The 24,332-nt window shown below is 45.5% G+C and overlaps 1 protein-coding gene and 1 long non-coding RNA gene across 6 annotated transcripts in view; one reads left to right on the top strand and one right to left on the bottom strand.

The window, feature by feature from the left end:
* PRDM1 (PR/SET domain 1) overlaps positions 1-23,544 on the bottom strand; it is a 33,180-nt gene extending 9,636 nt beyond the window's left edge. Inside the window, exons 1-4 of one of the 5 annotated variants that reach the window (XM_071446675.1) lie at positions 23,396-23,544; positions 13,132-13,380; positions 6,513-6,632; positions 3,237-3,489 (exon numbers count right to left, since the gene is read on the bottom strand). In XM_071446675.1, the coding sequence (XP_071302776.1) occupies positions 3,237-3,489; positions 6,513-6,632; positions 13,132-13,314 (556 nt within the window). In that variant the 5' untranslated portion in view covers positions 13,315-13,380; positions 23,396-23,544. Of the gene's footprint in view, positions 1-3,236; positions 3,490-4,333; positions 4,865-6,512; positions 6,633-13,131; positions 13,917-14,870; positions 15,001-23,395 lie in introns of those variants that run through there. The other 4 variants (XM_071446667.1, XM_071446683.1, XM_071446658.1 and 1 more) reach the window with 4 other exon arrangements.
* On the top strand, positions 4,884-14,112 carry LOC139599472 (uncharacterized). Its single transcript, XR_011682242.1, has 2 exons — positions 4,884-6,719; positions 12,393-14,112. It is a non-coding gene; the product is annotated as an uncharacterized lncRNA (long non-coding RNA).
* Positions 23,545-24,332: the final 788 nt, after the last annotated feature.

Raw genomic sequence — 24,332 nt, 5'->3', positions numbered from 1 at the left:
AGTTTCCAGCACTGGGAATAATGTGGAGTCTCACCTCTACCACTATTGTGCAATTCCTTGCAGGCACTTCAACATCCATTTGAAGTTACGTAGCTCCACTTGGAGCTAATCATGGCTGTGAAGGTAGGTGTGTGCTCCAGCGTCTGAAGGACTGGGTCAAAGGCCCCAGTTCAGGAAAACACAGAGGACAGGCTTAAACCCACAACTAAGTACATGCCTAATTGCTGTCTTGCATCTGGATGCTTTCCTTCTGCGGCACAAATGAGCTAATGCTGGGGAAGTTACCTTTAATTTGAAAGTTTGCTGTTACACAGGCAAGTAGATGTTACATGTGGGTGTGTAAATACATTAATGCTCTAAAGTGGTAGTTCTCTCATTTCTGAGGCCACTAATTACAGGAAATAAAGCCAGAGAAATTCTCTGATACATTTTTCCCCGGAGGCCCATCCTGCTCTGGTGCTTAAAGAGGAGCTAAGGTGCTGAACTCTAAGGCTGTGATCCCCAAACCCTTGAGGCACTTAAAGCAGCTGCCTGTATTTTAAGTTGGCAAGACTGGAAGGTCTCTGTAGGTGTGTGTCCCAGCTGGCCTCTCCTGTGCTGGGCAGCCAGCCAAGGTAAGACTCTTCCAAAGCCTCCCACAGGCACCAGTGTGCACTGCACACCAAGACACAGCTAAGGGAGAGATCTGGGTGCAACACACCATGGCCACTGGCTGCCTCCTGCCCACACCAGCATGTATCCCATGGGAGGAGACCCTGACTTCAGCTTGCCTCTTGGGACCTGTACCCCAACTTTCCCTCCCTCCTTCTCAGTGGGTGCCAAAACCAGCAGCCACAGGCTGGGAGAGGTGGTGATGCACCCCTGCTCTTCTGAGGGAAGCCATACCACTTCAAACACCAAATTATTAGCAATCTGTTTGGCTGGAGAGGACTTTCCTGACTTCCTAGCAGGTTGGGGGGGAGGAGGGGGTCCCCCTCAAGCAAGGCTGTGTTCAGATGTCTTGCTAAGCCAAAGCCCCACATCTGTAGCAGGTACGGGGTGCCAGAGAACTGGGGACAAACTCCTGCACTTTACTCACGGATGAATGCAGTGCCAGGGTACCTTGGCCAGCCTTTGTGACAGAGAGAGGCTGGAGAGGCAGCACGATGCTCTCTAATTTTAGATTTAACAAGTGGCCTGGGAGAAAGGAGCAGAAGAAAGCTAAACAGTGCTGGCATTCACAGTAAACTCATCTGGTTCCAGTACTAATGCTGGAAAAACCACCCCTGCTTGCACCATTGCTACAGGGACTTTGGCAAATAAAGATCTTTGGGAGACTTTTGGATTTTTTCCTCCACACTTTTCAAAAGGCTAACTTTAGAAAACCTCAATCCTTATGGTACCTGTAGGGTTTTTGGCCCATCTGCAGGCTTTAGGCCTGATTGTGTTGCTCACAAGAATGAGGGGAGAAGAAAAAAAAAGTGAAAAGTTTTTCTCATTTTCTGAATTGCTATTTTCTTTAGGTGGAAGGAGCTAACATAAAATTTCTAAATGGTTTAAATGTAATTATCTTAAAAAAGGGAAAAATGTCTATTCAAACTCAGTAGCTGGAAATACTGCAAACATTAAGACTGAACTACAAAATTGTGGCTCAGGTTTTCATTTCTTTAAATCCTTATACTGAGCCTACTACTTTTACTGAAATCAGTTATTCTGCCAAGTCCAGACACTCCTAGGTTTGACCTGATTAAGAGTAACCAGACACAGTAAGAAACACTTTACAAATACATTAACTGCTACTTCTGCAAGGAAGCCCAAGGTGCCAGCAGATGCAGGAAACTGAACCCGTGTTTGTGTATCCTCCTAGCTAGTGACCAAATGTGCCTGACTAGATTTTAGCAAACTCCTCATCCACCAGAGCCCTACATGCTGCTCTCTCATCTCACCTGCAGGTCCCACTGAAAAGCCAACAGCTCATTATATCAGGAAATAAAACTGCACAGAAAGTGGTGAAATGACATATGTGCAAAGATGACAGACTCAGTGGGACAGTTTCTGAATAGAGAATATAGCTGCATAAGACATTCCCTCCCTCTCTTCCCTCTGTCATTAGGAGACAAGTTTTCTTCTATTAATTTGTAGGGAAAGACAAAAAGCTAGTGAAAGGGTGACACCCACAGAGTATAGATGTACTTTTGATTAATCTGAATGTGTGATACAAGTTTTATAATATAGGATGACAGTTCTAATGATCCTCAAGTAACATTGCTATTTTATAACCCATTCCTTGTTGCCAAATAACTGTAAATAGTTCTTTTTATTAAAAAACAAACAAACAAAAAAAAAAAAAAAAACAAAAAAAACCCCAACAAAACTGCTTGCAGTTTTTCCTTCAAGTTTCAATGTAGTCGCTGGCAGAAGGACAAAAGAATACTCTGCTTTAAGAGCAGCAGCAGGGGAAGTAGCCTAAAAGTCCACTGAGAAGTCAGCAAGAATCTTTTCTTCTCTAGAAGGGGCTCTGGGTGAGGTGTCAGGCAGTGATTAAGCGAGAAGTAAAGCACCAAGGCTGGAAATAATCAGAAACCACAGAGGAACACAAACTCCTGGAAACACCTCTTCCCTCTGCTACCAATGCTAGTATTTTTGAACAGAAAATGAAAGCTGCAATAAAAAGTCAAGAAATGGGGACAAAGTACACTGAGCTCAAAACACAAGTAACCAGATGAGAAGACCACAGGAGGTTTGCTCCCACAAGATAAGTAAGGGTAGATGCAAGGCTCAAAGTGCATTATGCAGTAAACACGTATTTTGTCAGACACCTAGACAGAGTCATGGCACATTGCCACTTCCTGGTACAGTGAGGGCAGCCCTTTGGGAGCATGAGTGGACAGCCTTTAGTATATGCTACCAAAGCAGACTTTTGCTCAACACACCGTGAGATCTGAAATTGCACAGTCTGAGAGAGAGCCAACAGCGATGGTTAGGAAGACAGAGGTCAGGTTGTCTGTCCAGAATTTCACCAGATAAGACTCAGATTGTAAACAAACAACTACTCAGATTTTATAATCTCTTTCCATTTGAACAGGCACAGGGAACTCATTCTCTTGTGTTGGGTTTTTTAATTCCCCTTTTCCACTCCAAGCTACCTCCTGTGACACAACAGATGATGCAGCTGTGTAATTATACAACTTATTATTAGATTGTATAGGCAGAAGAGACATTACTAGCATTCCTTGTTTATACTGTAATCCACTTACTGAGGTTCATCATTGTCAGCTCTCTGGAGGGGGGATAGTGCAGCCTCTCTGCAAAGTCTCGGCAATACCACACAAGCAGCTCTTGGTTGGCAGGGATGGGCTTGATGGTATAGAAGTAGATGTTCATTCCATTCTGACAAGCAGCCAAGTTCTGCTCCTGAACAGAGTAGCCAGGGTTTACATAACGCATCCAGTTGCTCTTGTCCTCGTTAAATCCATCAATGAAGTGGTGAAGTTCACCACTTGAATAGATCTGGAATAGAGAGGAAGTGCTTGTGAATATATATACATATATATAGGCACAATATGCAACATGTAGGCACAGAGTCCAGAGGGGAAAAGTGATAAGCTCCTTTTTTTTTTTTTTTAAGATGAAGTAAGAGTTCAAGCTGTGTTCCTGCCTTTCCAACAATGACATCCTCTGAGTTAAGAAGGTCTTTAAAGGCAAGTCCACAGTCACCTTTTCCATTTAATCTTAGCTAGTTTTGGAAAACAAGACCCAAAATCTGAAATGCAGAGTACTCTCTCTGTGTGAGCAGTCTACCTTAGAGCCCTTTTCCTGGTGCTCTGATCAACAAGTAGGTGATGCTGATGAGGGCAGGTCTGAGTGCATGCTTGCATTAATGCTTTGAGTCACCTGTGTATAAGACTGACTGGCTGTGCTATGTCAGAGTTCTCGCCTCTTTCTATGGCCTCTGTACTTGCAGTTTCCTACCACCTCCACCCAAAGGTTTAAACTATGCAAACATTCTCCACCCCCCAGAGTCCTAAAGCAACACTTGCTCATAGTTGAACTGTAACCCTTTTGTAGGCAGGCTGGGCGAGGCAAAGATGAAATTCACCTGCCATAACTGAAGGAAGACCTGACCAGGGGTTAGCCCATGAGATGTCACTTTTCCTACCAAGGGACATGTTCTGACTTGTCCACAGAGGGGCAAGAAAACGTGAATCTGAAAACTGCTCAGCAGTTTCAGGGGAAAGAAGTTTTCATTACTGACAGAAGCTACTTTCTCTTGAAATAATAAGAGAATTATTTAAAAAAAGGGAAAAAATCAAGAGAAATCCAGGAAACACGCTTGTAAAAACACACTGCTTACTCTCAAGGGGAGCTAGCTCCATGCTGGATGAAATGGGGTTCCTGGTTTTCTGAAAACAGATGACCAGGCAAAAGCCAGACCTTGAAGTGGGAGCAGCTCGCACCAGCAGCGCACCTCGCTGAGCAGGAAATGCCTTTCCAAAGGGGAGACAGAGCTTATCTGGCGGAGAAAACCCTCCGCGGGGTGTTCCTGCCCGTGTGCCCCCAGCACTGTCTCCCGCACCTCTCCGGCCAGCCGGGACCCTCCCGTGCCCCCAGAGCCCGGCGGGCAGAGAAGGGAGGCGGCCTGGCCCTTTAACGCGGGCCGTAAACACCAGAATCACTTTCTTTAAGAGTAACTTCCTGTAAACTGAGAAGGGGGAAATACATGTGGCCTCATCAAAGCAGCTTGCGAGAGATTTTGCGGTGTGTTTGTTATGAGAAAATGGAAGGGAGCCGGGCGAGTTGTGCTGCATCAAGAGGAGCCTCCGCGTTTCTCTGCTCACCCCGGCTCGCAAACTTCCAGGAACGCGGGGCTCTGGCGCTTGACGCCTGCCACCACTTCCCAAACCAGCCCTCCACCGCTCCCACGTCGGGGCCACAGCCCCGGCTCCCCGGCAGAGGCAGCCCCCAGCTCCCACCTATTCTGGGGAAGGCGCGCCCAGATGTGCTGAGTCACGGAGCGCTTCCCAGAAGTGACGCGGGCCCGGCCGGCCCCGCTCCCCTGGCGCGGGCAGCGGCCCCGGGCGCCCAGCAGATGTTCCCGCTCCTGCCAGCGAGCCCAGGATGCCTTTAATAACATGTGGGAAGTTATCTCCCACAATTTCCTTTGCATATGCAAGGCTGTGTCAGACCCCTAGGAAGGAATTCATTTTCAGTGCAGCAGTCTGCCTTGAACGAATCAAGAGATTGTAACAGGGAATTTGATGATGCCTAGGTGGCTCCCAGGATATTATTTCTGAGGATCCCTCCACATTAAGGCTTAAAATCACATCATAAGAATGATGTCACGTTTCTCAGTGCAATGTAGGAATGAAGTCCTGCAAGATAGCTATCAGCCCCTCTTCCCTGTGTCAGCCTCCTGATCTCTTCCTAGACTGGACACAAGCTCCCAAAAAGTTCAACGAAAAGAAACATTTTGTGGCCTTGTTAATGTGAAAACAGTTGCCTGCTCGGTAAAAACACTCATGCAAATAACTGCCTGTGCAATGCTGTATTACATCGTACAAGGATGATCTGAGAAAACCAAAATGATTCAATTAGGTAGGAAGAAAGGGGTGTGGGGAATGCTGGTGCATGCCCTAGGTTTCACCTGGATATGAGGTTGGGATATTACTAAGGCAGGCAGGCACCTGAGTGCAGAGGCTTGGACACAGTCCCAAATCCACGGATTTAGACACAACCTACATGGCTAGAAGGCAGCAAAACAAATCCATGGAATGAGATGGGGCTGAAGGAATGTTCTCTAACAATTAATAATGTGTCTGTAAGGAAAATGAGGATTATGTCAACTGATAAACTGGAAGCATATTCCACAGCACAGACTGCCCACACCAAAACACATTGGCTGCTGCTTTCTTCCAGCTTATACTATGGAGTACAAATTAGGCACCACCTCTGGTGTTTGTCTCTTTTCCCTTTGCTGAGATTCATGAGCTGGTTTTTTAACAATTCTGAGGAGGCCTAGAAAGATTTATGAATTGAATGATACATGCTGAAGACTACCACCACTGTGTTATAGCAGCTCTATACAAGAAGCAGGAAGAAATGTCAGAAAATGTATCATAATTCCAGAGTGAAAGTTTATGCAGTACTTTTAACAGCTTCTTCGTGGCGAGAAAAATCAAGGATGTGATACTTGCATAAATCAGAATCACTTTCCACTGTGAAGAAATGCAAAATAACCTGCCCTTACAGCAAGCAGCAGAACTATTTCTCTACAGAATCAGCACAGATACATTTTGGAAGAACGAACCAGGAAGGGCTGTGCATCTCCACTGCTCTCTCCACCCACACAGTCCCTACATCCAAGACAGCCAGGCTTTTAACTCAGCTTAATTCACCCACTGGCTCTGTTTGTGCCTGGCCACATACAGAGGCTGTCCCCTGCATCACACAGCAGGAAGTGACCCAGCTTCTCAGCCATACTCATTTAGTGATCTGCTCACTGCAACAACGGGGTGCTGTTTTTTCCTACTTACCCGCCAAAAGTATTTTCTGTTTGCATTCTTGGGAACCGTATCACTGGTATAGATCTCTCCCACCAGGGGTCCAAAGCGTGTTCCTTTTGGGATGTACTCTTTGCTTATCACTCCAGTGACCTACAAGAAGAGCAGCACAGGATCAGTCCATTGCCAGGAGAAAATGAGAAGTCTCCCTCTTCTCCCCTGTCCCCCAAATGTAACAAGGTAAAGCAAACAATGCAGCGAATTTTCTGTGACAGGTCAGCAAAACAGAAATGAATAAATGAACAATCGTGTTGGTTACAATATGAACAGGTTTTTTAGGTACTAGCATTTTCCTAAGACATATGGAAGCTGATGATGAATACCACCTTAAAAATGTGCTTTTTGGAAATACAAGAAGAAACAGTAAGCAAAATGTACAGAGACTGTCAAATATCTTCAGAAGTTATTTTTCCCTATCAAAGGCAACCCCTAAAAGTCTAGTTCCAGCAAACAAAAATATGCAATATCTATCAATCACTTCACTGCTACAGAGCTTGCTTTTCTAATAAGTTAGGAACTGGAATGACTGCTCTTCCAGATCAAAATGAAACCACCCTCCACCCCCCTCCATTCTTTGGTCTATACCCGCCCTGATAGCTAAAAGGAGAACACACAAAAAAAAAGACAACCCTCAGTTCTCTTACGAGCATACAGTGGCATACAAAACAGAATATGAAATGGCTCTGGGACATGTACTCACAGGTCACTTTCTTGTACAAAAAGGAATCATCAGTTCTGGTAACATATATTTTAAGTGGGTTTGGTCAGAAAAGGTGTAAGGATTTTGAAGAAAATGCTCCACTATGCTAGGTCTAAGAAATGTACTCTGGTTGTTCAGCTTCCTTCTTGACAGTAATTATACCAAAAAAAGTCACTGACCACAAATCAGGAAGCAATTCATCATTATTCAGAAGAACGTGCCTTGGAGTAACCCTTTGCAAAACACTGCTGAGTTATTGGTTTTGTCTCTCTGTTTCTCACCAATCTTCTTAAATTTAATGTATCTAAACAATGTTAGAAAACCAACAATTTTGTAAACCAAAAACCCCAAGCCTTTGCAAGATTGATCTTGCTGCTCAGATAGTAGAAAAAAAGGAAGGTAAAAAGCCCATTAATTTGGTATTAAAACCAAATATATTATAAACTCTCATAGGAAAATGTATTAAACATCTTTCCACTTGTCTTGCCACACATCTTGCTACTTGTCTTTCTGCTCACCAGGATTTCAGAACAAGACAGAAACACCAGAAGTAGTTGAGGAAGACTGAGAATTGGGATTACTGCTGTCTGTACCCCACAAGGAATCAATGTCCTTACCAAAGCAGATTAGCACTCCTCAGACCCTACAGATAGCTCACTTCAGTGATCTTTTCTATTTCTTTTAACAGTCCTTCTCAGCAAAGGATGGTAAAAACCCTGGACTATATGTAGACAGTGCTTCACAAATTAGCTAAGCCTTCTGATTTTCTCATGCTACATTTTCTTACATTTTGTGATCCTTAATGCATAAGTGAGAGGCAGACAGAGGAATCCTTGCCTGTATACTGGTCAAGATTAAAAATCCCAGCAAAAAATGAACACCTAGCATAATTTCCTGTTAAATGTCAAAATAAAGGGGCCAAATAACAGCCATGGATTCAAGGAATCACCTGGAAACAGATTGCTGGGTGTTCGTGGTGGCTGTTTGTACTCGTTTGCATTTTAACATGTGTTTTCAGCACACTACAAAGAAAAAAAAATTAAAACATCAACAGCAGAGGTAGTTAAATGATCTATTGATCTGTGCATCTGGACTGAAGAGAGAGAAGAGGGACTTCCAGAAATTTTCTTACACCTACCATATGCTGAAACAAGCTCAGTGGCTCAGTTTTATTTTTGTCTTGCTTGTACATGTCTCATAGAGAGCTGAAAAAGGCAGATGTTCTTCTCATTTTCCCTATATATCTTAATTTACATCCATCTGCCCTCTCAAGCAAAGTTCACAACCAAGCTACAAGCACACCCTACCAGTTTTACTGCATGATAGCTTGAGATTTTTCATGGTTTTAAAAATATCTTGGCCTTAATTAAAACGACTTTAATGAAATTCTCAGAATCTCTAGAAATCACTCCTTGAACCAGTCAACTTGAAACACTCTCTGACACAGCAGATACTTTTTGATATCCACTTTATAGACAGTGCTTGTGTTCAGCTGTGCCAGGGGAGAAGCAAAGATGATTTCTCAGCCTGTACCCATCAGAACTTGGCAGAAGGTTCCGCACATCTCCCTGTGCCAACACTGAAGTTTTGCTAAACCGGGCTTTAAAGCTGTCCAGATGACTTTTAGCTGACGGTGGCTCTCAGGTCAGCAATTCTCGGACTCCACTGTTCCCTCCCAAGCTCAGCTGCTAGGATCGATGAGGGCCACCCTGCAGGAGAAGGCCGCCAGCAGTGCCAAGGCAGCCCCCGTGCCGCAGCCAGAAGGGGCTCCTGCCCCGCCGCAGCTCAGCGGGTGCGGCTTAAGAAGAGGCCAGGAAGCCGGGAGCTGCCGAGGGCTGGCAGACAGGACAGCGGCGCAGCTCCGGGTGCGGAGCCGGGGCTGAGCGGCCCCCGGGCTGCCGGAGGCTGTGCCAGAGCGGCACTTCGGAGCTGTGTCCGCCAGGTGTCCTCCAGCGCGCCGCTCCGCCCGCCGGGGAGCCCTTCCCGGGAGCCGCGGGGCGCGGGCGCTCCCCAGGAGCGGCGGAGCCCTTCAGCCCTTCAGCCGCCGCCCGGGCGCTGCCGGGCCCGCACCTCGCCTCACGGCTGCTTCCCCCCTCGTTCCTCTCCACACGCCCTTACCCCTTCTCCCTTCAGAGCTCCCAGCGCTCCGCCGCGTCCCTCCTCTCCCTAGTACAACAGCATTTCCAGCAGGAAGGTGCAGCCCGGCCTCAGCCGGAGCCCGCTTGCCCGAGCGGGCCGGCTGCGAGCGGCGCCCGGGCGCGGCGGCGCGGCCCGGCCCGGCGGGGGGAGGCCGGGGCCGGCGGCAGCCCGGGACCGACCGCGGCCCTGGAACTGACCAGGGTCCTAATGCGGCGCCGGGGGCCCGCCCGGCCCGCTCAGCACATCCCGGCCTGCCCGCGGCCCCCGGGCATGAGGCGGCTGCGCTCCGGTCCCAAATCTGATCTGAGATGGCGCTTTGGAAGATCAGCGCTCCTTGCATCTTTGTTTGGGGAGAGGGCACTGAAGTACAACAACGACTCCTGCCCATTCTGCAAGGGGATGGTATTTTGCAATAGGACCACTAAACTGCTTTAAAAAACCAAAACACCGAACAAAACTCTCACTGGCTTCACTGAAACAGCAGCATTCTCCACACGCAAACAGGGCAGGCCGTTATGTGTCCTGAATTAACACTGATTTTAAATTTTTTTTAGCTACTAGTTCTATAGTTATGTATTTTTTACCCCTTTGTTCAGTGACCAGTTTTCTAAAACTTATGCCACAAAATAGAATGCTTTCAGATGGCTTCCTCGGCAACCACATAAAAATAAATAAAAGCAATAGGGGAGAGCAAGTGTCTGAGGTCAGTGAGGCACAGTTCATTACAGCTCAAAATCATTCCTTTCACCAAAATCACTGATTCAGGGTCTGTCTCTAAGAAATGGCCTTATCAGAGATATGCAACAGTAATGGGTGGTTTGCCAAGATATGTTTTCCTCTGTCAAAACTCACACACCAGGATGAGATACTAGTAATATTCAAGATAGCAGAGTAACTCATTTTATATCAAGAAAGGCTGTTTGGGCTTTAAGCACCAAGACCAAAGGGAAGATTATTGAAAAAAATATTTTTAAATGTCTGCATGAAAAAATCATTCACATATGGCCTTCCAGAGCATAAGCCCGACACCACATTTCATCATTTTTTGACAATTGCCCAAACTGGGGGAAAGGATAAATAATTCACATACAAATAAATAAATAAATGACTTCATATAAATCTAACAGCCTAAAATATTATGAGCAGTAGTAATTCATTTTTTTAAATGCTGACACATTCTGTGAACTCACAGCAAAAAATGTGTTCTTCAGAAAAGTCCCTGATCAAGATCCAAGAATAAACAAGAGTATGATGACGTGTCATGGGCTCCCTTGCAAATTGCATAAACCTTTAAAGAGGAGCTCCACAAAGCATGCAAGGAGAAGATACAGAAAAAGCAGCCCTCCCCTAACAGCAGCGGCCGTACTTCCTCCCTCCCTAAGCAGGCATGCAGTACTTTTCCTGCTCCAGCCAGAGATACAATACCAATCATGACAGAACTAGGATTTAATGATCTAATCATGACAGTATCAGCATTTCACAAGCAATATATTATAAATGCTTTTTTGACAATAAACTGACTCAGCATTCTAGACTCTCAACCAGATGAAACCATAGCTTTCCCCAAAGTTAACAATGAAGACAGCTCACATCTGAAACCCACTGGCAAACACGCACGTATGCATCCCTCAAAGTCTTACCTCATCCTTTTGCAAGTGAAAAAAACCCACTCTCCTGAGCTGTCAGGACTCCAGTGGTTTTCCATGAGGTCAAAACCAGAATCAGGCTCCCTCACTGACCCACAAACACCAACACGCAAAAGCAACACATGTAGCCAGTCCTGACCTCACTAAACAAAATCGAACTTGGAAGGCAGACAGAGAAAGAATATAGTGTTGCATGTCAGAAGTTCCTAGCACACAAGCAGATTATGCCATTTACAACTACTTCACCCTGCAGACGAGTAGCAAATGAGACCTGTCTGTACATTCTCCAGAATGCAGCCTTCACAGAAGGTGGGCAAAAGAGCCCAATCATATCGGCCCTTCCTTGCAGAGCTACCTTAAAGATAGTCAGGGCTTAAAAGCTCCTATTGCTCCTTAGGGTAGGTGCAATTCAGCACAAAAGAAAGACCGGGGGGGAGCTTTGGAGAACAAAAGGAGGATGTCCTATATTCAGACTCCCACTAGCAGGGAGCTGCACGGGTCACATTTTACAAGAAAGAACCAGCAATCTTTCAACAACTTCTCTCTCCCCCCACCTCTTATACAGAGATGGCAGCAATCCTCCTGATTCACTGACCTGAGCCAGGGCATAAGGAAATTACACCTTGGTGTTTCCAAACACAGTGTTGGGAATTTTGAAAGCTCTCTGGATGTCTCCAGCCACAGCAGCAGGACTCTACAGGGGCAGAGGGAGCAAGCAGCCTCAGCAGCCAATCAGTCATCAGCCGGCGGCCAAGGACCGACCCGAGCTGTCACACTGCAACGCATCCTTCAATCAGAAATCCTCCTGTAACCCATGGCAGAGTCTCACCTTTATTTCCCTCTTCACACCAAACTAAGACCTATCTAGCAATGCAATAACACAAAACCAGGTTTCACACTTTTTTCTGGAGCATGACCTTTCTCTGCCAAAGTTCTGCAGGGCAGGGCAGGGCAAGGCAGATGGGAAGAGAAGAGTGATTTTAAGGAGAATTTAGCTTTAACCTCTTACCAAACGAGCTTGGCACTCTATTAGGGACTGCCAAGCTAAATTCCACAGTGTCAACACCCTTTAGCTGGGGGTCTGGCCCTATTTCTATACACAGGATTAAACAAGTACCTGCTCTGGAAGGAAATATTTGATAGGCATGGATGAGTGTACCTCTGCTTTTCAGCTCTGTGGTCAGTATGTTTAGCCCAAGCAGAAGCACAGGTAATAGTTGCTATACCACAAGTCTCAGCACAGGGAGAAATGAAGGGTTGTCCCCTGGGTTGTTACGCTACTGAACATCACACCTAGCTATAATAGCTACTCTATACGAAGGAGTAAACACAAAACCAAATTGCTCATCCAGGCTTGTTTCTTTCCAGCCCTTCTGAAACAACAACAAAGAATGTACCCACTCCAGGGACAAGGATGGAACAGACTCGCAAGGCTAGCTACCGGTGAAGATACTGTCCCAGATAAACAAAAGTTAATTTAAGCTACGACCACACTTCTGTCAAGCTCACTACAGTTCTACCATTACTTCCTTAACTGACATGCCAGAGTTTTTAAGAATTTAGGAAGTTGGGAATAGAACAACCTCACGAAAAGAATAAAGCAATTTCATAACCAAAGGGAAAACAAAAAGAAATAATTAAACACATTTCCAGGAATTAGTTTTTTTTTTTCTTTACTTTTTTAAAGCTATTTATTGGACAACCGAGGCACTTTAATCTCTGAGCCAGAGGCAATGAATGGTCCTGGCAAACAGCAGCCTAGAAATTGGCACAAAGAACTACCCCACAGTTTAAATATGCTTATTCAGATGCTGTTCAAATTGTGTGAAAATTTAACTGTTTGCAAATTGGTACAGAACCAGTTTCAGGGATAGGTTGGCTACAATTTTCAGTGAAAATATTACACAACAGATGACCAACACACAGTTTCTTAAAAGAGTTATTAGGGTCGCATATGAAAGGCTAGCGGGCAGCATTTGTTGTTGTTGGTAGGGTGTGTGTGTGTGTGTGTATGCTAAAGAATCAAAGACAGGGTGAGCACACGCTTTCCAAAGCGCTGTGATTTGGCTTGTCTGACTCCAACCTTCCCCAGAGCACTGCCGCTTACCTCTTTGCAGTTAGATGCATATTTGAAAGTCAAGTTCCTTGGCAAGGAAGCCTCTGCCTGAGTTAGGGTGCCTCCATCGGCACTGGGATCCAGCGGATGATCATTTACAATATATGTGCACTTCTCTTCAAAATCAGCCTCTGTCCACAGAGTCATGTCAGCATCCTCCATGTCCATTTTCATTGTCCACTCTCTCCCTTTCACCAGATTCTTGAAACTCACAGCGTCCGAGCTACACTGTGTAGCAGCCTGGAAAAAAAGAAAACAGCCTTTAATCCTCATTGTCCTTCAGTGTTGTGGTTTCCGTTGATACAGTGTGACTAATACAGTAGTCTGTGACACTTTAAAAGCGTATGCAGGATAGTTGGTACAGTTGAGTAATAGCCAAAAAGCAGTGTAAACGAAGCTGCTCTGACTGAAGCAGCACTTTAAAATGCCAGTCTCGGTAGTAATGAGGGAACAAAAACAAAGAGGAGAAAATCCCTAGGCTGTGACAACCACTTTACCTTTTTCAGACCCTTTCCTTAATGCTTCAGAGAGAAAATAATATTCTGTGCTGAAGAAAATGTGGGGTCATGGCCGTGAGACCACTTAGTCGCCTGTGGAAAAGCTGCCTCAGAAAAGTGTCACACAAACAAGGAGAGGAAGAGGAAAGGAACTGCTGTCTGCGTCTGAATGAAGCTAAAAATGGAAAGCGCATGTTGGAAGAGCGGAACCCAGCCTTGCCTCTTCCAAATGGGGAAGCCTGAACTTTCCCACCGGCTTTCAACACACAAACAACTTTCAAAACAACCTGCCCCCCCCCCCCCCCCGCCTCCTCCTGACGTCCCCTTATCCTTTGGCATGGAAGGCTGAGAAAGCCGACATCCTGCCAGCATCACTGCAGCAGCAGCAGCCCTGTACAAAGCACTACAACATGTTCCTGGGGGTCAAAGCAGAAAAGAAGCATGGGAAATAAATAAAATAAATATTTTTAAAAAATTTATTCTATCCCTTTTGATTTCGATGGTACGTCCTAGAATTAGTATCCCAAAGCAGTGGATATGAGCCTAGCAGAATAGTTTCAGCAAGTCCTTCAGCCCCTCTGTCTGTTGAGGACAGAAGCACTGTTATCTAACCTATCCTCGAACATATATGGGCTCTTTCCATAAGGTTCACGAGGAACCAAAATCTGTGCCTTCGCCGGTAGCTGAGAATAAGGCTCAATCCGGCGTAAAATCCCTTCATTTTTCCTTTTTGGATGCGCAGCTACTATGAAATTCACACCCCTACTCCGGGAAAAACGAAACACGAAGACTGAAAGCGCACGATTTTCCGAGAAAGAGGTTAAGGGCTGACTGACTGTGGGTTCGGGGGAGACCCCCGGGACGGGCTCCCCCGGGAGGCACAGCCCGAAGAGGCTGAGGCGGGGGTCGCGGCAATACACAGCCCCCCCGCGGCCGCCGCCGCCTCCGGACCGGCCCCGTGCCCCGTCCTGACCGCGGTCGAGGCGAGCAGTGCGACAGTGCCGGACCCTCGGCGTTGGAGGGGAAGAGGGGATGAACAGCGAAATTCGGGCCAGGGCTATGACAGCTGCTCAGCGGAGCGAAAGGGTTAATGCCGATCAGAGGAGCGCTCCCGATCCGGGAGAGGCGACGAGGAAACTTTTCCTCCGTCCCGCGGGCGCCGGGACGGGCGAGAAGCAAGAGCCGAGGAGGTGGAGACGGGGCTGGAAGAGGGGACGGCATCGCGCTCCTTACCGGGGCAGAGTCCGCGCGCGTTTCCACACCGAAGCCCACCGGCGGCGGCAAACCTGGCTCATTTCTACAGAGTAAACATTTCTCCTTCCTTCCAGCGGCCGGGTCCCCGGGAGACTGACTCACACCTCCAGCCGCCGCTCCCCTCCCGCTCCTCCCTCCCCCGGCTGTCACAGGTGCTGCTGCTCTTGCCGCTGGGGAACGCTGGGGGGCCGCCTGCCACAGCCGCGCTCTGCTCTCCGCTCCTCTCCGCTCCTCTCCGCTCCGCTCGCCCCGGCCCGCCCCGCCTTCCCTCCGCCGGCCCCTCTCACAGCGCGGGAGGTGGGGCCCTACCTGCGGACCCTGCCCCGCCCAGCCCACCCGCGTTGGGTTTTCTACATCACTGTTATTATTTTACTTTTTTTCCCCCCCTTCCTTTCGGCCCCGTGCGTCAGCTGGGAGAGCCGCGGCGCTGCCCCGCCGCCGGGATCTGCCGGGTGGGCGGGCACCGCGGCGTTTCGCGGAGAGCGCACCTGAGGCAGCTTTTACTAGAAATCTGTTTTCCGTGCTATTTTTAAGCTCCGGAGTTTAACACGTGCCCGCTTTCGTTCTTGCGCAGTTTGACTTGATAGCACTTTATAAAAAATACCAACTAAAATTAATTTACTGGTTTACTGATCAAAACTCGATTCAAAGTGCTTGCTCCCAAACCTCAACAATTATAGTACTTTACTTGAGATGACAAATTTGGGAGTTTCAGAGTTTTGATTTTATCCCTTTCCAGAGTCTCTAATCAGTGTCTGTAAGAGGAACTGCGGAAAACATTTCTGTTTCTTCCCTTAAACAAAACCTTCCCCCTTTCCCTTGGTAACAGCAGGGAAGCTCACAGCAGCAGGACACGGCACGCAGCGTTTCCGAGCCCGATTCCCTTTCGCAGCGCGGTAAGAAAACGAGCACGGGTCTCGCACGGGGCGATGTGCGAGCGGCCGTCCGGGAGCACACTGCCGAGGGAAGGAGGGTTGGTAGAGCAATCAACAGATCCCGGCACCCAATTTTTTTTTCCTCCGATCCAAGTCAGCATGCTGGCTGAAGGAAGGACATCCTGTGATGATGGCATACAATGTCCTGTTTGTTTATTATTAAGAGCATTCCTGCTTCTCATTACAAAACAACCAGATGCCTTACTTCCTTCAGTGGTCCTGTCCCTTCAGCAAGGCATCCTCGGGCTCAGAGGAACGGTGATGCACAATTCCATTTATAGCCATCCACAGCCCAGTACAAATGCAAGCTGCTTCACTGTGAGGCAACTGTACTATTTTTCCTTCTCACACGTCTGCAAGCATGTTTCTCGTCACTTGCCTGGCACTTTACGCGACAGCTAGTTTCACATTCTCCTTCTAAACATACATGCACTTATATTCTAGGATGATCTCGGTGAATTTCTTCACAGGAGAAAAGGAGAAGGGGGTGGGGGGTGGGAAGCAGGTTTATGCAGTCGGGTACCTGTCTGTCTCTCTGACAGGCGTACACAAACCCCTTTCCCTTGACCTGCTCCTCCTCCCACTGATAAAAAGATGTGTGGAAAGGATTACTTGCCATTTTGGGCCTGCGATGCTGAGAATAGCACATCTGTGTAAAGACCTTCCGTGTGTGTGTGTGTGTGTGTGTGTGTGTGTGTGTGTGCGCTAACGCGGCAGGGCTCGTGGCAGCAGACCTAAGTAGGGCAACTGCTCGCAAGTGAGTGTCCTGGCTTCACTGCCACCACAGCATAATTCCACAGGAGAGGTGGCCCGAGCACTGGGGCTGGAGGATAGAAATGTAATTGGATATACCCTGTAAAACCGAGGCACATCCAAAATGAGGTCTAGGAAGGCTCTGAAGTAGGAAGAACCATTCATTAAAGGAGAGAAATCCGGCCTACTTGATTGGGTTAATTAACTGATGCTGAGTCACACTGCATAGAACAGAAAAACAATGTAGTCATACTGAAGGTGATTATTTTACCGAAAAATAGTCTCACTCCGAGAGGCAGCTGTTTCAGAGCTTTTCACTTCCCTGTTAGCTTGCAAGAAAAACAAAAAAAGGCGGGGGTGAGGGGGGGAGACAAGAAGAAAGGGTTCATGTGTTTCCTTTAGGGACTGATCTTAATGTGAAGGAGAGCAGGGGAAAAAAGCAAATCTGCTTTTCAAGGAACTGACTATGCTTTTGGGCTGGAAAACAAGAGGAAACTGAGATTAGATTAGATTAGATCACATCAGATGAAGTGAAATATTCATCAGGAGGATGCCAATATCCCAGGTCAGTGCGGCTCCATCCCTGTAGCCTGCAGAGGTGAGTACAGCCTATGAAGCCTATGGACTTCAAATAACTCTGTGGCATGCTCTGAGGCTATCCCAAAATTAGCTCCAGGTGTCCCAGTGAAGCTGAGCCCAGAACTATCTTAGTGCAGGAGAAGGGGTATTGCTGATTTGCAGATCCAACCTAGCAGTGCTTGATCTGGAATAAAACTAAGTTTATCAAGAAAAAGAGACAGAAACAAATTGTTAAGAATGTGTACTAAAGTAAGAATCACAGAGGAAGCTCTGCCATTAAAGAAATATATAGACTGACCTTCTGACCTTCCTCCTTAAGAGAGAAACAAAAAGACTCCGTGTTCAACCAGAAGTTATCTGCTCTTTTACAGAAATCGTTTGCACCAGTAGCTGCTATTGTCTGGAATGTGCAATCTCAAAATGTTGCTCATTTCAAAAAGAACAGTTTTAGTAATATTATAATTTTTTCCTTCTCGCTCATAGAAAACCTCAATTACTGTATTAATCAGCATTTCTCAGGCAGCTCTCTCTGCAGCAGCTTTCAGCCTGGCAACAAATCATGAATGGCCCTAACAGCTCTGATCTCAGAAATCCCCATCCATTTCCTTTGATGCTATCACCACTTCAGCTCAACAACAAGCCTGTGCAACTCAGCCTCAGCTGCCACTGCTGCTGTTTTCCCTGCGCCTGCTGTAATTGTAAAGGGAAGAAGGAGGGAAGGGAACTGACTCTAATAGATGAAATTTCTTTAAAAAGTTGGAGGGGAGATAAAATGCACACAAGAGATTAAAGGAGAGTCTCATTTTCACATCCTCCCCTTCCCCAAACAAGGTCAGTGGCAGATTGACCACATCAAGAGTAACTACCAGACCCACCCCCATTTCCCACTTCCTGCATGTAGGCATCCTTGTGCTGGTAAACATTTGGGGACCAGTTGTGGTCATTATTGGAGAAGGTACATGATGTAGTTGCACGACTGCACATCTTTTAAAAGCCAACTGAGAAATCAAACTCTAAGAAGAACTGGCTTTCAAGTTCTGATATGCACTCATGTTTTGGGGCCACATTTTTGAAAACATGGTTGCTGTCAGATTCAAGGGAAAGAGAGAGACCCAGCACACTTTAGTGACTGTGCAACAGGAAAAGTTATACTTTGTTGTAAAAGAGAAGCTGCCTTCTCTTCAGACTGGCCTGACCTTTTCAAAACCTGCCTATGGGCTTCAGATATGATCTCAGAGGCTTTGTATGCCCTAGACAACTTCAGCTGGTATTGCCTACAAGGAGAGAAATTAAAATTGCACTTGAATCTACAAGAAGCTTTTTGCAAGGGCATTTGGGGTGGTGTGTGCTATAGCCAGGAGGCTTTTGAATTAACTCATGCAGCTTTCAGGGACTGCCTTTAATTACAGAGCACCCTGGTCATTGCCTCGTAGCACTTCCAAATGCCAAACGTTTATTTTTGTCTGGGCTGTGCAATACCAAGAGCAGATCTTTTGGCTGCACTGTCAGCTACTGCCTAGTGCAAGCCTTAACATCACTTTTTGTTTCTGTTGTTTTATCCTCTCAAGAAATTTTCCTTAAAAAGAGAAAAAAGGAATCAAACTAAAATACCATGTCCCTTTTTGTTTCCCACTAGGCCTTATTAAAATACTGCTCAGATGACGTATAAATAAGCCAAAACAATTCTCCTCCAATGGAATAAAAACATCCTCACAGCAGACAGAGACAAGAATTAAGCTTCAGCCTTTTCCTCTTGTTGAGGGTTCAGTTTGAGAAGAAGGAGCTGAAGCTGTCTGGCCCTGCTGTTAGGAGGGCAAGAAGGCTTTGTGAGAGGGTGGACCACAGATGTGCCCTTCTTGGTTACCATCAGCCTTCCCATCACACCTCTGAGCAATAGTGGTCTTGGGAAAGGCAAGGATGATAGTCAAAAGCCCATATAAGAACAGTTTTATTGTCTTTGTGTGTTTCTACCAACACAAGTTTATACTGGACAAGAAGAGCTGAGTACAAATTCTATCTTTCATGTCCCAACCTTGGAGTTTTGAATATTCTGTCTATTGTAACTGAATCTGAGGAAAAAATAATGACAACTGGCCAACCCATTCCAACTACTTTAATTACTTTCCAACTTTACTGGTGACAAGAGGACTGAAAAAAGAGTGTGCTTTGGAAAATTTTCATTTAAAATAGGCTGACTTCCAGACTGTCATGGAGGAGGGATGAGATGGTATGCATACATTAGAAGGCTCACTCTTGTGAATACTTCAGACATCAGCCTCATAACAAGCTCACAACAAGCTGAAATAATGAAGTCACCTCAGAATAAATTGTATTATTTCAACTTTCACGTCTCTTCCCAAGTTGGCAGTCATGACACTTTTTGGGGTATTCTCTCCTCCCTCATATCACTGTAAGACACAGTGATATGAACAATGGTGAAACTTCAGACTGTGCTCCTGCACAGTTCAGTTTTCATGTCAGACACTCTCTGGGCTGCCCAATCTCCTGGAGCTGATGAACACAGCAGAAGGAGGGCAAGATCCATGGGTGGAACCACGCCACTTTTCTGACAAAGAGCTGGCCACAGAGCGCATTTCAAAACAGATTAACAAAAACAACAGCTACACACCATGACAAAGTGCATGTGGTGGAAATGAAAATATTTACCCACAGATTATCACACATCCAGCAGTGTGACTACCGTGCATTGAGGACCAAATCATTCAAAATAGTGACTGTATGTTTAGAGTTGATTAGGGAATCTGGAAGGGTTGGTCTGTAGTACCACTTTTTAAGCTTCTAAGAGTACAGTTGTCATTTCTCCACCTCTCCTACCCCAGGGTGGTGAAATAACAGTCTTTTCATACCTGTGTGTTGGCTGGGGGAGGGAAGAATTCCTCTGCTATTAAACACAACTTCTCATTAAATAGTTGACACCTTATCCTTCTTTAAATGTTGTAATGTTTACTTTGCAAAACCCAGGAAAGCTTTTAAAATAAAGATAGCAGAGAGATTCTTAAGCCGGGTGTCCTTGCTTATCTGCTCTTTATCAACCAGCTATTGTTTCTGGAGGAGCTCGTTGGGGAAGGTGGAGCAAAGGGGGTTAATGTTCAATAGGTATCTATCAGTTCCCCTGAAGGAATAGTGCTGCTGACAGAAGAGCAACAGTGGGCTCTCAGCAACTTCCTGCAAATGTGACAAACCTGAGAGGGGGAAAAAACCCAAAACAACTGAGGGCTGCAGCCACTTCTTCTCTTTTTTTCTTCTTTTTTTTCCCCTCCCTCTCCCAAAACAACTAGTTTTAAGAAATACATTGTCCTTAGGAGAGATAATCCCACAATAGAGAGTCCATTAGAGGTATTAAAGCATTGGCAGTGCCTGATCTACAAGAAGGGCTCTGTCCTGACAATAGACAATTAAAGCTGATAAATCTGCACTACTTGTTGCCGTTCTAATTCCTCGTAATTGTATGCTACTTGTCCCTGCCTCCTGCGTCCAGGGATGAAGCATGCTTCTTTAATCTCCAGAGTACCTGACCTAGTTCCTATGTGGTCTTTTCAGGACCTGTTTTCTTCCCATCTGGACTTCTTCCCTCCTACTCTCCTTTCCTGCTTCTCTGCCCTAAGCATTAAGAAGAGGTTACGATAGAGGGCACAGAAAACACCAGAGCACAGCACCCGGATCAATAATTCTGGAGCCCCAGACAATGCACTAATCTGCAATAACAGCTAATCATGGTCAATTTGGCACACCAGTGATTAAACTGTACTTTTCATTAGGCTCAACAAGTAGAGCAGACGCACACTGACAATTCAAATTGCCCTATCAGTAAGAGCTGCCAAACTCATGTGCACTTCTGCATTTGTAGCTGCTGCATCACTACACTTGCCAGACTAGGTGCTTTGTGGGGGCTTACCTGTTTTCTTTTGGTATTTTATGAACTGAGACTCTTAGCTGTGTTTTCTATAAAAAGCAAAGCCCTTGCCTCATTCCACTGCCACAAGTTCTCTTACTTAAAGGGCTCAGTGGGTGAAATTGTGATATGCAGGATGCTGAAAAATGATCATTGCAATTACATGTTCCCTCCTGGTCCTAACAGAATTCTTGGGTTTATTTTATGTCTCAAAGATATTTGGTGATTTTGTCAAATTTCTTTTTTATTTTTTTTCATTGAATAAATCTTGTAAGCCTGCTGGCGACAGAGCAGAGGCATGAAAATGCATCACTGGATTTAGAAGATTGAAACCAAGTAAAAATTACTTTGGATCTATTTATTTTTCAAACAGAACTGTTCAGCCAACCCCACAGAGTATTTGGAGACTCAAGAAGGGTTTGGATTTGTTTTTTTTCACCCCTAAACTTATGAACTACCCGCTACTGTGCCCACCTTAGAAATCTACACAGTTATTATCCTTTACATGTAATTTCGAAAGTGAGCTTCCTGTCACCCTCATAGAACAATTTCTTGTGACAACAGTTTATTCTGCTTGCAGTCACACCTAACAGACCCATTTTAAAAACTGCCCTGAAACTCTCACCCGAGAGTTTACCACAATCTTTCTCAAGATTGTGCTCTGCTAAAGCACAGCACCAAATTCCAGGACTCCTAGAGACCAACCCCACACACTCAGAGGTCTCCTTCTGTTTAACTTTAGCTTATCATCCTTGTAGTAACTTGAATAAGTGTTAAAACTGCACTTCAAGTTGCTCTTAAAAAAAAAAAAAAAAGAGCTTGGAAGATGTCAAACGAAAGCAGGAAATGTCTATTCTACTATTAATATTAATGAATCCCTAATGCATTTGCAACTCACTTGAGGTTAAGTCAGTAGAGTTCTTCTGACAGCTATTCCTCATCAAACTACCACTGCTGAAGATGTTGATGCTTTCCCTTTTGCTCTGTAATCTCTAAACCAAGTTTAAATCACACCAGAGCCTACCACAAAATAATGTATTTTATCCTAAGTGAACACAAAGCCCTGGAGACAGCAGTTTAAAACAGCACACATGTCCGCTCAATTTATCATTTTAAGATAGGAAGCTGCCGCAACAAACAAAACACCTCCTTGAAAGTGGGACAGCAGCAGATTGCGGTGCAGAAAGCTCTGGGATCTTTTGTTTTCCTGGAGAGCAACAACACGGCTTTGCAGAGAAAGACAACAGCCTCCCCTTGCTGAAATCTAAATCAGTTCATATAGAAAAGCCTGCCAACTGCTAGTGAGATGGTAGCAAAATATTGCAGATAATTCACTTTTCACGATAAAGCAGGAACAAGCAGGCATGCAGCACCCAGCAGGGGCTCAACTGATAAAACGGTGTCAAACTCAAACCATTTGTCAATTGGGAGGGAAGAGAGCAAGCTGAAAGATGGATTCAGGAAGTAGATTTATCTAGTGCGACACATTAACTAGTATAAATACTAAGGAAAAAGTAAACACATTTACCCAGCAGTATCTCTAGCCAGCAAAGAAAAGGCTTCTGAGCCTCAGACTCATGCTGGCTGTCTAACCACTCAGCTGTCAGCTACAGCAGCAGTAGCATTTTTCTTCTTGTGCAGGATTGCAATGACATTTAATTCATGGCACTAAAAGGTTTTATTAAAAGTGTACATTATAATTAAGCAAAACAAAAGCGTGACTCGTGTGCTGTTCTAGTCTCCTCCCTCCACCCAGTAGCCAAACCAATAAAACCACCTTGGCAGCAAACAAGTCAGGTAACATACCCCGGAGAAGAGCACAGATTTGTTACAGAATCATTCACTTGGCGTCTGGCTTGTTCAAAACTGCCTTATCAGAAACTTCTGTGCCGGAGGCTCCCGAGGCAATGGAGGGGGCTGACAATGCAGGTCAGGCACAGTAATTCGCCAACAGCGTAATGTGGGGCACATAAACAAACTGGAATAATGCAGGGCAGGAGGGCTCTTTGGATGTATGCTTTCCATTGGAAAGTATAAACAAATAACACAGTCTGTGCACGGCACATCTTGCTACAATCACTGGGAAGAAGGAAAACATTTCAAAGGGCTTTAGGATACCAACCCACAGCTACGTGGCAACCTGTAATATCAAAGAATAGTGCAGCATATCAGCAAACCATTTTAACACTCAATCTAATGCAAACCTCAAAGATTAATGGCAAAGTAAGTCTCTGCATCCCCCCCCTCCCCGCCATCCCCCTCCAAATAAAAAAAAGGGTTAGTTCATAAAGAAAACTACAGCACGGTTCTTTGTTCAGCTGTACCTTTATGTGTCCACACGGCACAGGTTCCCCACCTCCAGCTTATGCATCTCAGGATTTTAGTCCATATGGAAAGTCTGTCATTCGCTCTCACACTCTTACACACACGCACGCATGCTCACGCACTCCACCCCACACCCGCGCTCTTGCTCCCCAACACACGCTGCCTGGAACTGCTCCGAGGATTTTAGAATTTCCTCTTGCTAGCAGATTCCTCCCTCCCCTCACATCCACTCCACCCCGTTCTGTAATTAGGCTTAACAAGAACAATTAACAAAACAAACTCCTCTCCGCCTGGTGGCCTGATAATTCTGATTGTCATAATGTATTAAGATGTGTAAGCCAGTTTAAAATAAAGGTAAATTACAGCATTGCACAAGGGGCATTTTGCACCTATTTCTACTGCTTTTATCATAGGGATAATGAACATTCAGCCACGCCTTTAATTTAAAATATAAAACACCAAAACTCACATCTGAACAGCAGAACTCAAAATTAATGCTTTTGAACCAACAAGACTATTTTGATTTTTTTCCTAGTTTGCTAGAGGGCAGCTCCCTTCTCCTTTGCACACCAAACTCCTTAGAAAGATTTTTTTTTTATGGAGCTACTTTGTGATCCTAAACATTCAAGGTGTAAAATCAAGTTTTAATGCATCTTCTGGCTTTACAATTGTCCATGAATAAACAGATTGCAGCTGTTCCTTTTGCCCTGCCTGGTGTCCAATGGCATGATACAGGAGACCAAAGCCTCAACATTTTTCTGATGGTTTCTCTGTCCACTTTTAAACCACTTTCCTTCAGCAAGCAAATCACATAACTTTAGTGACAGAATCATAAAAAGACCCAATTGAGGACTAACTGATTTCAGGTGGTCAGTGGAGAAACTTTGATGTTCTTTGATTTCAGTGAGCTATGGGTACAACACGCAGAGAAAATTT

Source organism: Agelaius tricolor, unplaced genomic scaffold, assembly GCF_023055355.1.
Source record: "Agelaius tricolor isolate 1412-34295 unplaced genomic scaffold, bAgeTri1.0.p SCAF_1, whole genome shotgun sequence".
NCBI classification, from domain to species: domain Eukaryota; kingdom Metazoa; phylum Chordata; class Aves; order Passeriformes; family Icteridae; genus Agelaius; species Agelaius tricolor.
This window is presented reverse-complemented; position numbering and strand designations above follow the sequence as displayed.